At 37.8% G+C, this 22575-nt stretch overlaps 1 protein-coding gene across 1 annotated transcript; it reads left to right on the forward strand.

The window, feature by feature from the left end:
• The first annotated feature begins 2180 nt into the window (after nt 1–2180).
• LOC128867191 (piggyBac transposable element-derived protein 2-like) lies at nt 2181–3038 on the forward strand. The gene has a single exon (XM_054108294.1). It carries the CDS (start codon nt 2181–2183, stop codon nt 3036–3038), a length of 858 nt encoding a protein of 285 aa, XP_053964269.1.
• Nucleotides 3039–22575: the final 19537 nt, after the last annotated feature.

A 22575-nucleotide genomic window follows, 5' to 3' on the forward strand; every position in this document is an offset into this window, starting at 1 on the left:
ATTTTAAAGCAACACTTAGGAACACTTTATATTTAGCGCATGTTTGATAGAGCTCATCCTCCCATTTGTAGTGTGTAGTGTAAATGTTGTTCCACAAATGGAGGAACCTACAGTTTTATGACGACTCCGAACAGCAAATGGTGTGTTACGAGTATGAGTAGTTTTTTCTTACCAATAGAAATACACACGAAAAAAGATACGCCCTTTTTGAATTTTTTGGGAATTTTTTAATACACGCGTAAAGAAGACTTATAGTGAAATTTTCCACGGAATATATATCTAGAACCTCTAAACTCTCTATCTCAATATTTACAAAATATTTTAAGTATTGCGTAGGCCATGTAAAATTAGCTTTTTGAATCGGCTATAAAAAAAAAACTAATTAATATTTTTTCAAACTTTTTTTTTTATTTTAAAGACTGAACATTGTCATTTACGAATGAAAAATAATATCGTTCAAATGACTGCCACTACTGGCTTTACAGTAGGCCATTCGATCAACCCAATTTTTAAGCACATTTTCGATTGTTTGGGCTCCAATTTCATGAATGGCAACTTCGATTTCGTGTTTTAAAGCATCAATCGTCTCTGGATGATTCGCATAGCATTTGTCCTAAACGGATCTCCACAAAAAATAGACCAACGGACTTAAATCACAGCTCCGAGGCGGCCAATTGATATCGGAATTTCGGCTGATTATACGGTTTTCAAAAACGGTAGCCAAAAGTTCGAGTGTAACTTTGGCAGTATGACAAGTTGCACCATCCTGTTGAAACCAAATGTCGTCCATGTCATCCTCTTCAATTTTTGGGCACAACTCGTTGAGCATGTCACGGTAACGCTCCCCATTTACTGTAACTGCGGCTCCTCGCTCATTTTCGAAAAAAAATGGCCTGATGTTGCCGCCAGACCAAAAACCGCACCAAACAGTGACTCGTTGTGGATGCATTTGCTTCTCTACAGTAACGTGTGGATTTTCTGAGCCCCAAATCCGACAATTTTGCTTATTGACGTAGCCACCGATGTGAAAATGAGCTTCATCAGGAAAGATGATTTTTCGGTAAAAATGCTCATCATCGGTCAAACGATTTTCTGCCCATTGAGCGAACCGTTCAGTTCTTGCACCAATTGAACTTTGTAAGCCTTCATACCGAGGTCTTTATGCAAAATTCTCCTCAAAGAAGTGCGTGAAATGTTCAATTCTTGAGAACGATGACGAGTTGAGGTTGTTGGATGTTCACGCACATTTTCGCCAAAGCAGTAATGTTTTCGGGTGTACGCACTGTAGGAACACGTTCACGTGTTGTTTTATTCATTAGTGAACCACTTTCACGAACACGATTAACACATTGATCCACAAACTGTCTTGTTGGCAAATCTTTTTTTTGGAATTTTTTTTTCAAATTTCTCACAGTTTGAGTAGAAGACTCACCTCTTTGGAAATAGATTTTCAATATTTCCCAATTTTGTTCAAGCGTATAGCGTCTTATTTCGTAAATGTCGAACCCTTAAGTAAATTATGACATGTCATTTGTGTTACCATTCTCAAAAAAATTGGTGGTTCAAAAAGCAAACGCTGTATGGCCCACCCTGTATTTATCAAATATTTGTCAAATGGAGGCTCAAAATGACTTAGTATGTATAGGTGACAATAATAGGTGCCAGAGCTATCAAACTATTGATAGTTATTTTAAGTGACTTGATCATCGATTCCACCGTTAGTATCGTCCATAGTTTGACTGCTCTAACCCTTTTTAAGGCAGAGGCGATATATTTACCACCAACAAAAACTTTGTTTATCTTTTTATGTAAGTTATCAAAGGAGTCCTAATTTGTTGCACTGGCAACTAAGAAGGTCTGGCTTATTATTATAAAAAAAAAATTACGTTTGTGTGACATATTTTTTCTTGGCGCCACTAGCTGTCAAAAATTGCGGTAATTTTGAAAGAAAATTTGTTACTCCGTGAATCTTCATATTTTTTATTTGAACGGAGGTAAGAAACTATTTTTTATTATGTATTTATGTTTATTCTACAAGTTGTTTGCTATACCTTACAAGTTACTATCGTATTTAGATGTGAGAAGACTTTTTACTCGGTGGGAAAAATATTCCCGCTGCCCGTGGCGTGTTATGTACATTTGTTGAACTAGTTCCTTCTTTTCTCAGATTTTCATGAAAAATGCCGCGCTATTTGAATGAAAATGATATTGAGCAGATGCTGGACATGCCCGATGATGGCTCAGAAGACGGATTTGAGTCTGATGAGGCAGAAGAGTTCAACGTGAATACAATACAACGGTTACTTCAAGCACCTGATGATTCAAGTGACCTTTTACAAAATTCTCCCACTCATTTAAATTCTACACCTAACAGTTGTTCCGAGTCAGGTACATCTACAATAGCACTATGTTCACAATTAGATAATTCGCAGCCAGAAGAGCCTTTGATAATGCAGTCATCATCACCTTTAGAACAAGAATTGACTGATGAATCTGAATGTGAAGTTGAGGCATGGGGGAAGGTTTTCTGGAAATCCAGGCTAGATCCCGATGAATTTGATAAGGTGACAATAAAACCTCGGTACTTATTAAATAGGAGAGCACGTCCAGTAGCGCATTTCAAAAAGTTTTTTAGTGATGAAGTCTTCGATTTGATTGTTACTCAGACAAACTTGTATGCGGAGCAGCAAAATACAAAAAATTGGCAGCCTGTTGGCACACAGAAAATTAGTGCTTTTTTAGGCATTCTCATTATAATGGGTTATCATATTCTTCCACATATCGATTTATATTGGTCATCGGATCCTGGATTTCGTGTGAATGAAATAGCTGAAGTTATGCCAGTAAAACGCTTCAAGAAAATTTTAGAGACTTTGCATTTGAACGATAATAGTCAACAACCAAGTAGAGAAGATGTAAATTTTGATAAATTGTATAAAATTCGTCCTCTTATATCTTTACTTAGTCAATTATTTCAAAACAATGCCTTCAATTCCTCTTCCCAAAGTATCGATGAGAGCATGATACTATTCAAATGAAGGTCCAGTTTGAAGCAGTACATGCCGCTAAAGCCCATAAAAAGGGGCTATAAAGTGTGGTGCTGTTGTGATAGTAGCACAGGGTACTTGTATAACTATGGAATTTATACAGGTAAAACAGGACAAGGAACAGAAGAGGGTCTAAGGGCTAATGTCGTAAATAAATTGTCAAGTAAATTAGCACAAGAAGATTTCAAGTCTCATGTTACATTCGATAACTTTTTTTGCGATTTTTCTCTCATGCAGTACTTGTATGAAAAAAATATTTATGCCACTGGAACAGTAAGAAAAAATAGAGCAATTTTACCTAACATAATAAAAAATGGCACAAAAAGAAAAGGCAGAAACAAAAGCCTAAAGTTGAAAAAAGGTGAATTCAAGTGGAGAACTAAACAAGATGTAGCATTTACTGTGTGGCAAGATACTAAAGAGGTTTTATTGTTGACAACTGCATTTCATCCTAAAGTGGAAGTAACAACTGTACAAAGAACGCAAAAAATGGCACCAGGGAAGCTGTAAGTTGTCCTGTGGTTGTGAAAGAATACACCAAAAGAATGGGCGGTGTCGACCGTTTTGACCAAGTGAAGGGGACGTATGCTGTCGGAAGGAGAAGTAAGCGCTGGTGGTTGCGGATATTCTACTTTTTGGTGGACGCAAGTTTGACAAACACTTTCATTTTATATTCCCTTACGTCGAGAGTAGAACAGCTTACCAACTTAGAATTTCGGGTGGCTGTTGCCAGAGGATTGATTAGTGGCTATAGCAGCAGAAAAAGAAGATCAAGCTTGCCTACATATATCTGCAAGAAATCGCGCATAGCATGCCCAGAGGTATATCAAAAAACTGTAAATGCTGTACCTGAAGAACTGCGGTTTGTAAACGTAGGTGACCATATGCCAGCAGAGTTGGAGACTTACCGACGCTGTAAATTGTGCAGCACAAAGGTCAAAGATAAGCGTAGCAAAATAAAATGCAGCAAGTGTAATGTCCCTCTTTGCATCACGCCTTGTTTTGCACAATTTCATAGAAAATAGTGTCTCAAATTCAGGTTGCATGTGGCTCTGTTGACGGGCAGTGGGAATATTTTTCCACCTATTTTTCCAAAACTTCCGAACGTTCCTTTGCAATTTTAGCCTTCAAACGCTCCAATAACGCTATATAATATTCACTTTGGATGGTATTTCACTTCTCAAGATAGTCGATGAATATTACACCATGACACATCTCAAAATACCGAGACCATAACTCTTCCCGCCGGTTGTTGAGCTTTCAGGTTCACCAGTTGCTATCCACGCAGTTGATTCCGGAGTGAAGTGATGGATCTGCGCTTCATCCATCGTCACACAGCCATGCAAAAATTTCACTGTAATTTCAAACTAACCAAACACTGCTCAGAATCATCTTGTTTTTGGTCATCAGTGAACAGAGCTTTATCACAGTTCAATGCTTATGCAATATAAAGCCAACACGTCCTTTTGACATCTTCACAATATCAGCTAACTCACGCAACATCACTTTTCGAGCATTCAAAATGATTTTGTGGATTTTTTTTGATGTTTTCTGATGTTACCACCTCATTTGGACATCCACTGCGTTGTGCTTCGTCAGTGTATCTACGACCGTGTTTGAAGTCATCGTTTTATTGTTGTCTCTGAGTCCGGAGTCCCCATAATACTTCTCAAGTCTTTGCTTCGCTTAAGCGGTAGTTTTTCCCATCAAGAAGCACTGTAAAATTAAAACACGAAACTCTTTTCGCTCCATTGTTTTGAAAATAACAAAATCACAATAACTCACGAACTAATGAATAGGTTAGGTTAGGTTAAATGGCTACCCTAGCTTAGCGCACACTTGGACAAATATTGAAAATTGGTCCGTTGTGATGCCATACAGGGGAGAGGAGAAAGGAGAAGGGAAGGAAGAAGGAGCCTGGGGATTAGAGACGATGATGACCATGCATTTACGACGACGCCGACGGTGGCTGATTTGCGTTCTTAATTAGCCGCAACAAGTTACTGATGAACTTCACCAAATTTATGATATTTAGACCCGCTATATTCGCAGGCTTAGCGAAAAAATGAGAGCCCTGATGTCTAAATCTTTGCCAGACGAGAGCAGGGCAGCTGAGAAGAAGGTGTTTATATGATTCCACCTCGTCCTCATGACAGCTTCTGCAGAACGGACTTGAGGCAATCCCAAGTCACACCGCATGAACACCTAACGGACAATGTCCGGTAAGGATACCCACCAAATTCGAGAGATCAGGCCTATTTAGCCTTAGGAGTTTTCTCGAGCGTCTCCGATCTACCCGTGGCCAGAAAGATCTCGCGACTTTGCACGTTTGCGCACTAGCCCAGTGCTCGCTGAGTTGACTCAAAGCCCATCTTTCCAGGAGCACACCACAGGTTCTTAAGAGAACCCCAATCCTCTCATTTCGCGACGAAACCGTCTCCAAAGTTCCCTGTCTAGCCAGCTCATCAGCCCAGCAGTTTCCAGCTATGCCGCCGTGACCGAGAACCCAAATGAGCCAACTAATGAATAGAATATCATGAAATTTTAATAACTCGATTTTTAAGGTTAGTACTAAGTGAGAAGGAAGTGAATGCAATAATACTGAAAATGGGTTAGGCCTGATACTTTTCAGCCCATGTGTTTTTATACACAAGAAATGACTACTACCTTTCTACTATCATTTACGCAGAGGGCGATCACATTCTTCCCCTTTCTCCCTACTTCCGAAATGCAACAATAGATTAATAAATGTCGGATTTCAGTTGTCACTGAATACAGAACCTCTTATTATTGAATCATGCCCAATAACCTCATACAAATACAGGGCCCGCCATCTATCGTTACGGATTTGAACTAGGTATTATTTGAAGAATGGTAACACTTAGCTGTCATCAGATTTGACAGAAAATTAGTTTTATTCTTCCGCTGAACGAAAATGGTTGTGTATACGCTCAAAGAACGCTGGGAAATATTGCGACATTACTTTGAAAATCATGGTAATGTTGCAGAATGTGTACGAAAATTACGTACGGCAATGGGAAGAAGAAAAGCACCGAATGAAGCGTATGTGCGTTGCTTTGCGAAAAAAGTAAGAGAAACTGGGTTGCTTATTGACAAACCAACGCGTGACCGACCAAAAACCGTGCGTACACCCGAAAATATTGCTGCTGTGGCCGAGAGTGTTCGTGAATCACCAGGAACATCAGTTCACCGTCGTTCTCAACAATTGGACATTTCGGAGACATCATTGAGACCAATTTTGCGTAAAGACCTTGGTATGACGCCGTACAAAGTCCAATTGGACATATGAATGAAGTTGTGTTCCATCATTAATCGGAAGGATTGTACTTCAAAATAGAAAAAACAGTTTGGAAAAATATTGAGTAGTTTCTTTTTTATAGCATTTTTAATTCCGTAAAGTTATATGGCGGACCCTATATATTCTTCCAGAAAAAAAAAATTATATTGGATATTAATAACTAAAATTAAAAACAATAAAGGGCTTCCCTAAATTCGGTTCAGATCCATGCCTATTGACTTTTTTGTTCAGAATTGCCGGTAGCATACTTCAGTTAGCGAAACAAACTACCCGTCCTAATGTACGTACCTATAAGAACTTGCTATGTTCTTAGCTCTCCATTGATTATCAAGCCTGTTGGTAAACTTTAATTGTAAAGACGCAGTTCAAAACCACAATTATTTAACAGTTAACTCATATTTTATCTAATTAACAGTTTGTGGTCAGCGAAAAGGGCATTACATGATACGAATAAAGCGACTGCTTGTGAATAAGATTGAATAAGACATATTAACAATTAATTAAAAACTACTCAAGATAATGGATTAGTACTAAATGCAGCGCTAAAAAACGCTTTGGCTTAGCAGTGATGAAATTGTGAATTGTGTAAAAACCTTAGTAATCCATTAGATAACTAAAATAGTTAGTGGAGGGAGAAGTCAGTGTTAGAGGCAGCTGAGAGCTTGAAATGGAAATATGCAGTATGCAATTAATAAATACTGAGGTTTGAAGCCATAAGCGAATGCTTGGTTTTCTTGTTTTTTTTTTTTTTTTTTTGTTTTAACCGAAGTATGGTTTTTAGCGATATGTTGAATTAAGATAGTAAACACAAGACTAATAAGAAATAAGAATGGCAATGTGCAAAACATTTGCTTAGATCAAGGCAGATGAGCTGGCTAGAGGTCCCTTGCGCGGTAGTTAGCCCGAAGAACGAGAGGATTCGGTTTCCGTTGACTACCTGCAGTCTGCTCCTGGAGAGGTGGACTGCGCTTCAACTTAGCGAGTGCTGGGCAAGTACATAAACTTGTAAGGTCGCAAAATCTTTCTGGCCACGAATGGATCGGAGGCGCTGGAGGCATATCCTGCGGTTAACAAAACCTCAGTTCTCGAATTTCGTGGGTCCTCTTACAGCAGTGAGTCTCAGCATTACTTCGAGTCCATTTTGCATTAGCTGCATGGAGGATGAGATGGAATCATCTCAGCACTTTCTGCTCAACTGCCTTGGTTTTGCTGGGCTAAGATTTAAGTATCTTGGCTCTCGTTTCTTTGCTGCGCCTGCTGATATAGCAGGCATGGATACTAAAAACCTGCTGAATTTCGTCAGTAGTACGAAGAGTCCCTGTTTGGCTGCAGCGGAGTTAATGCGGTCGCAAGAGGGGCTAAAGTCACTAGACTCGTTCACAGGGGGCGCCGCAGGGTGGTATCCTTTCGCCTATACTATGGCTGGTTGCTATTGACGAAGTTCTGATAATGCTAAATAAGGGTGGGGTTCAGGTAGTAGCGTACACTGATGCCTTGGTCCTGACGGTATCGGGACCGTTTTCCTCAGTCATGGCTGAACTTGCGTCAACTCTGACAAAACGAAGCTGGTGCTATTTACTAGAAAATATAAACCTCCACCCTCTCGACTTCCCAAATTAAACAACCACGTTCTCCCGCTCTCATCGGAAGTTAGGTATCTTGGAGTGATACTTGACTCAACACTCCATTGGGCGCTACACATTGTAAATCGGGTAAAGAAGGCCACAATAGCCTTCTATTCCTGCAAATCTATGTTCGGTAAAAAATGGGGACTCAAGCCACAGGTCGTGCTATGGACGTACAACGCAGTGGTTTTGCCAATTTTAGTTTGGTGGGAAGCTCTTCGGAAGAACTATAATAACACTAAACTGGGGAGGGTGCAAAGGACTGCATGCATTGGCATCACCGGAGCATGTAAAACTTGCCCCAATGCTGCCGTGAATGTCCTTTTGCATTTACTTCCCATCGACTTTCCCGTCATATCCATCGCAGCTCAAAGTGCAATCAGGTTGCCTCTGGCGGCAATCTCTCAAGGGACATGGGCAGTTAACACCGTATTTCTCAGAACTTCGAACAGATCTCTCTATCCGCAAACTAGAGTTTGAGGGTCGTGCTAGGGCGATATTTCCAAATAGGCAGGATTGGATCGATGTGAAAATCTGCACTAAAGCTTACACCTCGTTTTTCACTGACGCTTCCAAGATGAAGTCAGAGCAAGGATTTTCTCTAAATCAGCCAATTTGTCTAACTGCTTTAAACTGCCGAATACTGCAAGGGTTTTTCAAGCAAAAGCCTTTGCGATCCTGCAATCATTTTCTCTGATAATCAAGCCGCGACCAAGGCTACATAACAAACTCTTGTAAGGAGGACGTCAAATCTCTTGGGTGTGCAGATAACATTTCTCTGATCTATGTTCCCTTTGACCCCAATACGATATGCGAAAAACTCAGAAAGTCCTTTGGACTCCTCGCCATTCAATTTCCAAACTTAGCTATGTTTACCGGTCACTGGACGTTCGGCATACACGCGGATAAGCTAGGGTTACCATTTAACCACCATTGCAGTAGCTGTCGGGACCTTTCAGAGAAGGGGCTCTTGAGCACTTTCTCTGAAAATGTCTGGGCTTGGCAGATAGAAGACTAAGGTCACTGGGAATTCCTTTCTTCGACAACCTAAATCCAATCAATCTTCTCAACTATATCAACAGCTCTGGTTGGCTGTGGGTATCTGCCTGTTGGAGGTCTAATATTGGTACCAAAACGGCGCTTCAGTGCTACTTGGGGAGTGTCAGACTGGCACTTCAACCATTTCTCCTAACCACCTACCTACGAAGGGGCTAAGACCAGCGTTAATCAGTCATCATTCCGTCTTCAACAATTACGCATCCCCTCCTCCTCTTTTCTTTCTTCCCAGCCTTCTTATCTCTTTTACAATGGTATTACAAGCATGAAAAATTATGCAAACAAAATTGGATGATTGATTTTGCGCCACCTTTTACAATAAAGAACATTTCCCAAAATTTGTATTTATCTCATTGCTCCGCGGGAAAAAAAATTATTAAAATATTGTTAATTTTTTCCACCGCTAAAGTCATCTTATCTCATGAAACAGTGCTTTTACTACAATACACAAAATGCGTATGTAAACATGTCGGGAATTCGAAAGGCTTACATAAGCAGTCACAAAAACCATAAACGATGTCAATAACAGACAAATTACATCAATGTCCCTCGTAAATGCAAGTAAATCAAGCCACAACCAAAGGCAATAAATAGACACTTATCTGCAATGCAGTGAATACTTGACACCACTACGCTCGCCTAGCACCCGAAAAGCACCCGCATGACTATCTACAAATATCTGCCTGCCCGCTGATAAGAATTTCCTACGTTTTATTTCTCATCATTCCTTAGTTCACATATAGTCGAGATTGACATATTTACGTAGCCTTCTACACATATGCATACATACATATACACGAACACATGCACAAATAATCCATCTAACAATAATATCGACACCTGACATTCACGTGACAGTCGGATACGCCCTCATCAGTACTCACTAACTAATCACGTTCGTTATCGCAAGTATCTCGTGCTTGTCTTTAGTGGTTCAATCGCAGCCTTCTGAAAGCAACAGCTGTTATCAGAATGATATTTTTTTTTTTTTTTTTTTTTTTTTTTTTTTTTTTTTTTTTTGTTTAACATTAGTTATAAACAGCTTTTTGCAACAGCAAAGCAATCGCAAGCTTGCGGTACAAATGCGCAGTCATAACTGCAAAAATTCAAAGAAAGAAGAAAGACGCGATCATATGGAGTTTATTGCACTCATTGAAGCAAAGTAGTAGATACGATTGACTTGCCTTTACTTGCCCTGCATTGGCTGTGTGAAGACGCTAGATAAACTGACATAGTCGCAGATAGTAGATAGTCACTCGTATTAAATCTAGCAGATATTTGTCTGGATTTGTCTGCACGTGGCATATCGCTCGTTAATCCTGAAGATTGTGGGTTTGACAGCGACTCTTCGTTCATCTAACACTAAACATTTTTCTCATTTTAATGCGATCATTGCACCGGCAAGCAAAGTCAAATTTCAGAGTGTACTTCTGTGAAGAAAAAATATGAGCATACAAATAGCAGCCATTGATCATCATAAAAGACTATTAGTCTGTACTCAACAACCTGTAACAAGAGTGACCGCCTCGCCTTATTTGAATATCTCACTGAAATTTTGAAATTCTTAAGTTCGGGAGCTCTCTTTCAAAAGTAGTGAACTATGCGATAAGGAAAACTAGGATTTTAAAGAAGCATCTCGCCTTTGAAGGTCCAAAAAATCGATGTTTTTCTGAAGTCTATCTTAAATTTACGGACGTGAAAGATAACACGCAATTTAGTAGTAAAGTTCTCTATCGATGAACAAAACCCACACTCTACAAGTCTCTTATCATGCCCGTCCCAGCGTATGGCGCAAAAGCTTAAACGATGACAATAGCCGATGAGGCATCACTTGGAGTGTTCGAGAGAAATATTCTGCACAAGATTTTTGGACTTTTGCACGTTGGCAACGGTGAATAGGCAGAAATGGCAGGCGATAGAACAGTGAGCTGTATCAGCTTTACGACGACATAGACATAGCACAGCGAATAAAGATCCAGCGGCTACGCTGGCTGGATCATGTTGTCCGAATGGATACGAACACTCCGGCATTCAACGTGTTCGATGCGCTACCAGCTGGTGGTAGCAGAGAATGAGGAATAGGAAGGCCTCCTCTGCGTTGGAAAGATCAGGTGGATAAGGACTTGGCTTCACTTGGTGTCTCCAACTGGCGCCGCCGGTTAGCACGAGAAAAAAACGACTGGCGCGCTTTGTTAAACGCGGCCAAAATCACGTAATCGGTTATCGTGCCAATCAAGAAGAAGAAAAACCATAGCTGGTCTCTAACACCATCACACAGAGGCAACAATCATGCGTCAACAAATGCCTCCGTATCATCTGTAAAATATTCCGGCCGAACGAGCAACGAAGCGCTGTGGAGATTAACGTATGGTGAGCCCGCAAACAACGATGACAAATCAAACTCAGAAATGGCAATGGATAGGTCACACGCTTAGAAAACCACCAGAATGGCGTTGAATTAGAACGAGCAAGGGGGCAGCGGCCTAGTTGCAGGCAATAGGCAGCAATGCTCACGATTTGCATGTAAAAAGCAAGAATCATAAGCTCGGCCTAAATTTAGTACATTTTGAATGCGTCACAATAATATTATCTGCTTTTCGTTGCCACTAGTAGTTACGACTAGGCAGGAGGGAAAGTTGAACACATTTTTTATTGCATCGAATGAGTTTGTCTGTCTATTTTAGAATTTCAGTTTTATTTCGCTAAATTTGTACAGTATAAAAATGCCGTTATTTTATTACCTAAATATCTTCCTAAATACGTCAATGTATGCACAAATTTTCCATGAGCCGTTGGCAATGGAAAGTATTTGAATTTCGCAATAGCATCGCAAAATTGCTAATACAAGTGATGTTTCCAGCTGGTAAGAGAGAAGAAAAGACGTGCAATTTTATATGCATGTCCAATTGAAGTATACAGATCGCTTCAGTGATCTTAGACTAGAAGAAATTTTTACAAATTTATTTTGAGATTGAGTGAATGGCAAATGATTCGTTTTTCAGTTCTAACTGCCTTTGCCTCAGATAACTCATTTTTGTTGTTGGAATGACATAAAATATTACCCATACATTTTAGAAATTTTACGTTGGTCGACTCAGATAACCATTTTTGTTGTTGTTGGTGTTATTACAACATAAAAGATTCTGCAGAATTTTCTTAAAATTTTAGAAATTTTTGTATGACGAATCGGTCAAGTTAAGTTAGCAGGTCTGAAAAATAATAAAATGTAAAAATAAATGGTAATATTTTATTAAGTCATACGAGGCGCTAAGGGAGGAGTTCAGAATTCCATAAACTAACTTTTTTCACAGATTAGAACATCACATTTCAGAAAATTCCTAGCATTTTTTAATCGAGAGAAAAATAATAATTTTTTGAAAATTTTAAAGTGGGGCCAATACCAGAGTTTAAAAGATCTTATTTCAGAAAATTCCAAGCATTTTCAAATCAATAGAAAAATAATATTTTTTTTTAATTCTACAGTGGGGTTAATACCAGGGATTAGAGGATCATATTTTAGGAAATTTCAAACATTTTTAAATCAATAGAAAAATAATAATTTTTTGAAAACTCTACAGTGGGGTTAATACCAGAGATTAGAGGATCATATTTTAGAAAATTCCTAGGATTTTTAAATCGAGAGAAAAATAATAATAAATTTTTGAAAGTTTTAAAGTGGGGCCAATACCAGAGTTTAAAAGATCTGATTTCAGAAAACTCCAAGCATTTTTAAATCAATAGAAAAATAATAATTTTTTTTTAATTCTACAGTGGGGTTAATACCAGAGACTAGAGGATCATATTTTAGGAAATTTCAAACATTTTTAAATCAATAGAAAAATAATAATTTTTTGAAAACTCTACAGTGGGGTTAATACCAGAGATTAGAGGATCATATTTTAGAAAATTACTAGCATTTTTAAATCGAGAGAAAAATAATAATTTTTTGAAAATTTTAAAGTGGGGCCAATACCAGAGTTTAAAAGATCTTATTTCAGAAAATTCCAAGCATTTTCAAATCAATAGAAAAATAATAATTTTTTTTTTATTCTACAGAGGGGTTAATACCAGGGATTAGAGGATCATATTTTAGAATATTCTCGCATTTTTAAATCAATAGAAAAATAATAATTTTTTGAAAATTCTACAGTAGGGTTAATACCAGAGATTAGAGGATCATATTTCAGAAAATTCCAAGCATTTTTAAATCAATAGAAAAATAATAATTTTTTTTTAATTCTACAGTGGGGTTAATACCAGAGATTAGAGGATCATATTTTAGGAAATTTCAAACATTTTTAAATCAATAGAAAAATAATAATTTTTTGAAAACTATACAGTGGGGTTAATACCAGAGATTAGAGGATCATATTTTAGAAAATTCCAAGCATTTTTAAATCAATAGAAAAATAATAATTTTTTGAAAATTCTACAGTAGGGTTAATACCAGAGATTAGAGGATCATATTTCAGAAAATTCGAAGCATTTTTAAATCAATAGAAAAATAATAATTTTTTTAAAATTCTACAGTAGGGTTAATACCAGAGATTAGAGGATCATATTTTAGAAAATTCCTAGCATTTTTAAATCGAGAGAAAAATAATAATTTTTTGAAAATTTTAAAGTGGGGCCAATACCAGAGTTTAAAAGATCTTATTTCAGAAAATTCCAAGCATTTTTAAATCAATAGAGATATAATAACTTTTTTAAAATTCTACAATGGTAGAAAGCTCCGCACTTAAAAGCTCCACTCTGAATGCTCCGTATTTACCTGACTTGGCTCTCTGTGACCTTTTTCTGTTTTCATGACCCAAGTTATCACTTCGCGAAAAGCATTTTTAGGTTATTACGGCGATGCAGGCAATTTTCTGAATCAGCTGAACATATGACCTGAGACATAAGTGCGTGCGTATTTTACCCATAATTTCACTTTTGTACGGTTTTTGCATACAAAAAATTATTCGCGGAATATAACGGAACTATTCATATTTTCTTTGATACATTGTGCATTCAACAAGTGATTTTAATCGCGGATAGAAGCACGTGTTGTTAAAAAATAAAATGGAATCTTCGAACGCGTATAAGAGGCACATTTTTTTGTTTTTTATAAAAGTGGTAAAAATGCAACAAATGCTGCAGCAGAAATAAACACTGTTCACGGAGAGGATACCGTGAGTGTAAGAACTGCGCAAAAGTGGTTATCAAAATTCCGAAGTCGTAACTGCAACGTGGAGGATGCCCCGCGTGTTGGTCGTCCTGAAGTCTTTAACACCGACGCCTTGCTCGAACTCGTGGAAGCTGAGCCAAATTTGACAGTCGATATGATAGCTCAGAGGTCAAATTCATCGCAGGGAAAAGTTCACAGGCACCTGGTTCAGTTGGGAAAGGTTTCAATGCTAGACTTTCCGTCGCCAACCTTCAGCGGAGGGTGAATGTGTGTTCGCAGCTGCTGCAACGGCTTGAAAATGAAAGTTTTTTGAACCGTTTCGATACTGGTGATGAAAATTGGGTCCTTTACAATACTCGTAATCCTGTTCGCAAACGCCAATGGTTAGATAAAGATGAAACACCAGAACGGACCCCTAGAGATGGACTTTACCACATGAAGATTCTCCTGTCTATTTGGTGTTATATGGCCGGTATTGTTTATTATGAACTTCTGGAACCAAACCAGACGATAACTGCTGATTATTACTCCCATCAGCTATCAAACCTGAATGAGGCACTTAAAAAAAAATCGACCGTCTTTAGTAAATAGACGCAAAGTTTTGTTTCACCACGACAACGCAAGACCTCTTACCGCAAGGCAAACATTAGGCAAGCTGAACGAGCTCGGGTGGGAGCTGATGCTGCATCCACCATACTCTCCGGATATTGCACCTTGTGATTATCACCTTTTCCGTGGACTTCAATCCCATATGAGCAACAAGAACTACTCCTCAAAAGAAGCGATAAAAAGGGATATCGAAGCGTATTTTGGCTCCAAGGACAAACAATTTTTTGAGCAGGGAATTAAAAATTTGCCTAAAAGTTGGGAAGACATTGTAAATAATGAAGGAAAATATATTATTAATTAATAAATACTTTAAGCATCTTTTTTATTAAATTTAAAACCACCTTTAAAAAACGCACGAACTTCTGGACTGACCTGATAATTCCCAAATCGAACTATGAAACGGATTCTGTTGACAGATTTGTTATTTGTCCAACCAGAACATTACCTGGTTCATAGTGTAGCCCACATTTTGAAGAAGGTATACTTTTGAATAATTTTCCCTTAAAAAATCTTAACAATCAGGAGCTTCGATGTATGAAGTAACCCACTTTGCACTTGCGAAACGTTTCGAAAAAAAATATTTCCGTAGTTAAGTTAGAAAAGCTTGTGAACGAGGCGCATTTCAAACTCGGCGACGTTATTAACAAAAAAACAAAAAAAACACAAAATTTACAAGCCTATACGAAATTATGTATTAATTGCGATATATGAGGCATTAAACAATATTTTTCGTTTTGTTTTTTTTGTAAGAGTAGATAACATATTACTGAAGTTTTTGATATTGCAAAATGGCATACGAGTACTAGTGAACGCCTACCATATTTGGCACTTGATAGTCTTGGCATTTGTACAGCCTATGATATCTCAAATGGAATTTTATTTACATGTAGACACAATAAAATTTGCTGATAATTCAATATAAGTCTTGTACTATTTAAAATTAGTGATTTATATGTGTTTTCGTTATACCTAACATATCTCTCCAAAAATTATCACCTTATTGCCGAATTGGGGAAGTGGTGAGTTTATGGCTATCGGGGTTAAAAATCGAAGTACAATCTGTTTTTAATGTTTTTTTTTCCATATATTTTCAGCACGAGTTTTTTAAAGATGACAAGCACTAATATATATACCCTCGTAATTTACGAGTCGTAAATATTTTATGCTAAATATAATTCATACTCGTACACCTAATAGGTTGTAGTTGGCTTCAGCAGGTATGCGTCATATGCCTCATGGCATGCGATATCATTAATTTATTGAAAGAAATATTTGAAGAAAGAATTTAGAAGCAAATTTCATTTATTGGGAGGTTGAATTAGTTTTAAAGGTGACACACAGATGGCGCTATTTATCACTTTATCGCGTTGGCAATACTGAATATATATTCATGACAAAGCCTCATCCCTAGGCTTTGTTTATCAGTATCTGTCATTTCGCTGAAGTATAAACAACGCAGTGTTTTCGTGCTCCGAGTATGTCAACTTTCGTGCCGTCGAAACGCAATTTGCGGGAAGCTTTGCTTTTCTGCTTCAATTTGAAAAAAAATACAGCCCAAGCCCGTGAATTGCTGCAGGAGGCCTACCCAGACCATACTCCGTCGATTTCAACATGTGAGTACTGGTTTCGACGATTCAAAAGTGGTGATTTTCACACCGAAGACAAGGAGCGTCTTGGCCAGCCCAAAAAGTTCGAGGACGCGGAATTGGGGGAATTGGTAAACGAGGACTCGTGCCAAACCCAAGAAGAGCTTGCTGAATCATTGGGCGTTGATAAATCAACCGTTTGCAAGCGTCTAAAAGCGATGGGAATGATCCAAAAGCAAGGACATTGGGTTCCGTACGAGTTGAAGCTGCGCGACGTCGAACGTCGATTTTTTACGTGCGAATTGCTGATCGAGCGACAAAATCGGAAGGGTTTTTTGCATCGGGTGGTGACTGGCGACGAAAAATGGATCCACTACGATAACCCAAAACGCAAAAAATCATGGGCTTTGCCCGGCCACGCATCAACGTCGACGGCCAAGCAGAATATTCACGGCAAGAAAATCATGCTCTGCATTTGGTGGGATCAGGTCGGCGTCGTATATTTTGAGCTGCTCAAACCGGGCGAAACAATCACGGGGGATCGTTACCGACTGCAATTGATGCGTTTAAGCCGGGCATTGAAAGAAAAACGGCCGGAAACGGTAAAAAGGCACGAGAAGGTTATTTTGCAACATGACAACGCTCGGCCGCATCTTGCTCAACCTGTCAAAAAATACCTTGGAACGCTTGGCTGGGAAGTGTTACCCCACCCGCCGTATAGTCCAGACATAGCTCCCTCCGATTATCATTTGTTTCGGCATATGAGTCTCGATTTGGCGGACCAGCGGTTCTCCTCGTACGAGGCTACCAAAATATGGGTTGAGTCATGGATATCCAAGCAGCGGCCAGAATTTTGGAGAAACGGCATCCGGAAATTGCCCGAAAGATGGGCGAAAGTTGTAGCTAGCGATGGCCAATACTTCGAATAAAATATTTTGTACCTACCGTTTTTTCACAATAAAGCCCCAAATCTTCGAAAAAAACCTTTAAAACTAATTCAACCTCCCAATAGTAGAACTGTTAATTGGCCACGTCATTCATACGATTTGAGTACTTTGGATAATTTTCTTTGGGGATACGTAAAATGCCATACCTACGTCGATAGGCTAGAAAAATCTTACACTTAGTAGCGAATATTTGACGCATTGCGAAGATTGTGAGCGAACTGGATATGTATCGAATAATGAAATGGAATGGAATGGTTGGTATTTTCCCAGCACTCAGGGATTATTACCCAATGTACTTAAAGTCTAGGCAGATTTAAAGGGTAGAAAAACACAATTGGGATACGGATTCACTAAAATCAGATGAATTTTTCCAATTCATTAAGAAAAGAACAAATGAACGGTTGGTATGCAGTTTTATGCTAATAAATACCAATCTTTACAATAAAAATTCGAATTACAGCTCATCAGGCGCAAAATGCATCCCCCGTAGATTGGATACTTTAATGAATTTTGTGCTTATAAATATTGAATTGAATCGGTTCAGTTGGATGCTCTGAAAACCACGTTCGCCGATTCATGAACCAGTTCACTGGCAGAAACACCCACATAAGTTCAAGCTTGTTTTACTTTGCCTCAATTTATTAGGGGTGATCAATTAAGAGGTATCGGATTTTAAATCTATATAAAACAGCGAAAATTCAAATTTATTGCGCAATTTTTATTATTTTTATGTAGAACCATTCATGACATTTATTTTTTAAAAATAATTCATTTCAAATGTTGGCCGCAACTACGCCATAATTCCGGCTATTCGTAAACGCACACTTGAATTACTTGCTGGAGGACTTCGGTCGGTATCTCGTGATTATCTTTAGTAATGTTGGCTTCCAATATCTCAATCGAAGTTGGTTTATCCACAAAGTACTTAGACTTTACATACCCCCACAAATAAAAACCTAAAGGTGTGATATCACACGATCTTGGAGGCCAATCCACTGGTCCGAGACGAGAGATAAATTGCACACTTAAACGACGACGCAATAAATCTATTGCTTCATGAGCTGTATGGCAAGAGGAGCCACCTTTTTGGACCCAAGATCACTTGTTGTGGAGATCATGGGCCTCAATTTCAATCACTGCAGCAAAAAGTCGTTTATCACCAGCCCGCGCCAGCCTCGTCTTTAAAGAAATGTGGACCGATGATTCCTCCAGCCCATAAGCCGCACCAAACGGTTGTTTTCAATGGGTGTAATGGCTGTTCTTGAATGCCTTCGAGTTGCTCTTTAGCCAAAATGCGGCAATTTTGCAGCGTTAAGCCAAAAATGGGACCCATCGCTGCACACGATGATTTGGCCTGGACGTGCGATGAACACCTTTCACAGAGCGTCGATTTTCTTAATGCAATTGTGCGATTTATAAACGTTGTTGTGGCGTAAGTCTTTCAATGATGAAATGTCAATGAGTAATGAAAAAAATTATGTATTTAGTTTGACAGTAGTTAAGCGTGATCTGGCAAAAAACCCGATTGGAAAAGTTTCTAGTGCTTCAAGAGTAGATCGGCTGTCATTACAGATCCTGTTAAACTACGGGTATAAGTGGCAAAAAAGAGGCTCTAAATATTATGGCTCTGCAAAATATTTTTCTATGTTTTATTGCCGGCAGGCATTTAAGTTTTTCCGTCTCTAAAAATACGCTTTACATCCATGTTTTTTTTACATATTTACGAACAATTCCCGATTACTCAATTAAAAACGGTAGCAGCTTTTATCAGCCAAATATCACAAATTTTATTGCCATTCTAAAGATACTGGTCAAGCAATCAGTATATTTTAAATAAAGTTTTACTTAATAATCTTTCAGTTGTTTTTTTTCTCTTCCTTTTTTTGGCTTGCCATTAGGTTATAAAAAGCAAACTGTTGCCGATTTGATAAGGAGGTGAGATTGTTTAACAGTGAAATTGGCCATTTATAGATTATATTCAGATAACTTTACTGCATCAACTCGATGATGGTCATAAATAACTTGGAAATATATATCTGTATGTATGTATATTATTTGCACAAATGTATGCACCCTCATCTGTGTATGAGTTAACACACACAAGAGCCAACTATTGTTGTAATTTGCCGATAATCAATGCTGTTTATGTAGCCCAATGTATAGACAACGCGCAACTAAAAAAAGATTTTAACAGTACAGGGTGGCACAAAATTAATTACACTATCGGAAGATTTATAATTTTTGCAAACTACGTCGTACGTCAAACATATTTGACGCTTTCGAACTAGGCAGCTGCAGTATACAAACAGACAAGCAGTGGAGCGTGTGAGTAAAGGTTTTCATCACTCGAAAACCTTTTTTTATTTATAATAGTAAACAATTAAAAAAAAAAAATGGGGGACTAATTCTCGCCACCTTGTATTTGTATTAAAGTTCTTTTCGACAGTGATTCACCTGCTGTTACTAACTGATCTCAAACACGTGTGGCTGGATTTCGGTTAGCCTGAAAAAATATTTAGTTGTTACTACAGGGAATGCTACGCAGAGTTGGTAAGCAAATACTTTCACTGCTGGACGATTACAGAAGCCGTGTGCGAGCGCATAGCGCAGGTTTTAGATGTGAAGAGATACTTTTTTTTTGCAAAAAGGCGGAGCGGCAGCAACTTAAATGTAGAGTAATTTCATAATTTACCTGCCGAAAGCCTACAATGTGAGCGCTGCGTGCCTAATAAGTTTATTTTTATTCATTTTATTTGTTTATTTATTTATTCATTTATTTATTTATTTATATCAATGGTACAAAGTAAGACTAAGGTCTTTTAATAGTACTTCGACATTAGAATATTCTCGTACGACTAGAATGATTTTAATAGGAAAGTTTCTTAGTCTAAATTTATCCACCAGTTCCTTAATAAACCAATCCAATTTATGTAACTTAACTATAATAATAAAAAGGTAAGGCTTTGGTAATACGAAAAGAAAAGAGGAATTTAGAAAAGAAAAAAAAAAAAAACAAACGTAGTAATTAGAAAATATAGAGAGAAATTGAATGCCCTAATTCACTTTTAAAGTATGTAATTATAGACTTGTGTCCAACCTTCACAGTGTAGGGTAATGAGTTCCACACTTTAACAGCATTAAAGGGGCCTCTTATCAGTCGGCTTCAAAAAATAGATTTTGTTTTTACTGCAATCGATAGATAGATAAGGAGAATATGCCCTCAAAATTTTATAGCGAAATTCAAAGTGATTTCGGAGTTACAGGCCTGTGTACCGTCCCTCGTGTGCGTATATTGTCTACCTTCTGAAAACTGTGAAACACGTTTTCTCAAAACCATGTTTTTGAAAATGGCGTGTAAGATTTAAAAAAACGACAAATGTTATCGTTTCAAACCGATCAAACCAATCTATATAAAGGTAATTAAAATGCGCAACTAATAAACTAACCAAAATCCAAAAAAAAATCATTTTTTTAAGTTATTTAACACCCTTTTTGAAAAAAATAGCGAAAAAGAGTACTTTTTTCAATAATTAATTGTGTGTTCATTTTTTCATATTTTTACACAAGAGTAGTCTATTATATGCGGGAAAGCCTTCTGAATAAGACAATATTTTTCTTTTGTGTTTCAGGTGAAAACTACGACCGCAATCTTACACGCCGTTTTACTAGCGCGCAACGAGAAGCTGTGCGAGATCCCTCATATGAGCGCCATTTTGTTTTTTTATTTATGTTAAAAAATTGTTTATTACTCTTCAATCATGCCTCAAAATAAATGCAAAAGATTATTCCTGTGCGTCGCTTTTTTCGCCTCGAAAAAAAATTGAGAAAAAACACCTTTTTTGAAGCCACTGATAATAGGCCCCCCTTAATGAAGAATAATCTAGATGATGCTAGGTAATTAAATGTTGGAACGATGAATTTGTTGTGTCTGCGAGTTTTTACTGGTACCAACTTCTTTGTCAGGTAGGGAGGGGGCTTGAATAATTTAAGTTTGCACATAAATATGCAATTCCTAGCAGAAAAATAACTGTTAAGGCAACAGCCCAGTACAGATATATGATCATATCTACCAATCCCATATACATACCGCGTGGCATTATTAAACGCCACATTAAGTTTATGGCAAGGTGTGGAGTCAAGTTCGTGTTATACGACCGCAGAGTAGGTAATGAGAGGCATAATTAGTGTCTCGTTTACTCTGGCGTGAATGTTGCAACTACTCTCAGCTTACGCAATGTAGCATAAATATTCCCCACAACCCTATTTTTATGGTCAGCACAGCTAAGTTTTGTGATAAGAATAAACCCCAAATTGTTTACCTTATCCGTAATGCTAAGAGAACTAGAACCTATCCACGATTTTGGGATGTTGTCAACATAGACCACACTATTACATATAAGTAAAATATATGACTTTGACTTTCAAACATAAAGAGTTATCATTAGCCCAAACAGAAATAGCAGACAAATCACTGTTTAATTTGAAACATAGATCTTCAACGAGACCCATACGACTGGACAAGTACAATTGTATATCATCAGCATACGCATGGACATTCATATACTGACAAACGGTAAAAAATATTATTGACAAAAGGCTGAATAAAAGTGGACTAAGGATAGACCCTTGCGGAACACCAGTGAGTACATATCTATACTGAGATGTTAATTTTCTAGTCTTAACCTTCTGCGTTCTGCCACCAAGGTAGCTGGCCATGAGCTTCACCGCACTGTCTTTGAAGCCGAAATAGTGTTTAAGCTTCAAACATAACAATTTGTGATTCACTGAGTCAAATGCTTTAGAAAAATCAAGTAAACAAAGTAGAGTCAAGTTTCCGTTGTCAAAACTCATTCTAATATCGCCCAGTATTTTAACCATTGCTGTCGAGCAACTGTGACTTTGTTTGAAGCCAGATTGTAGTGGAGAGAGTAGACGTTTGCCCTGTACAAATGATGGAATTTGCGTGGTCATCAAGTTTTCGCAAGCTTTGGAATATGTAATAATTAAATTGTTTTTTCAAGCTTTTATTAGGTAAAATAAAATAAAAAATTTTAAAATTATGCAAGCAATAAATTCTAGTTACACACTGGGACAAATTTAGATTTTACGAGTAAACGCTTACGCCGACGACTTTTATGTCATCGGTAACCACCACTGAAATTTTTCCAAAAATATTTTCGTAGCACATTTTAGTACTTTAAGGCACCTTTCTGGTCTAA

The sequence above is a fragment of the Anastrepha ludens genome, chromosome 6 (genome assembly GCF_028408465.1).
Source record: "Anastrepha ludens isolate Willacy chromosome 6, idAnaLude1.1, whole genome shotgun sequence".
Lineage (NCBI taxonomy): Eukaryota > Metazoa > Arthropoda > Insecta > Diptera > Tephritidae > Anastrepha > Anastrepha ludens.

Coding starts and splice junctions, on each gene's coding strand:
- LOC128867191 (XM_054108294.1), top strand. CDS start 2,181: ATGCCGCGCTATTTGAATGAAAATGATATTGAGCAGATGCTGGACATG.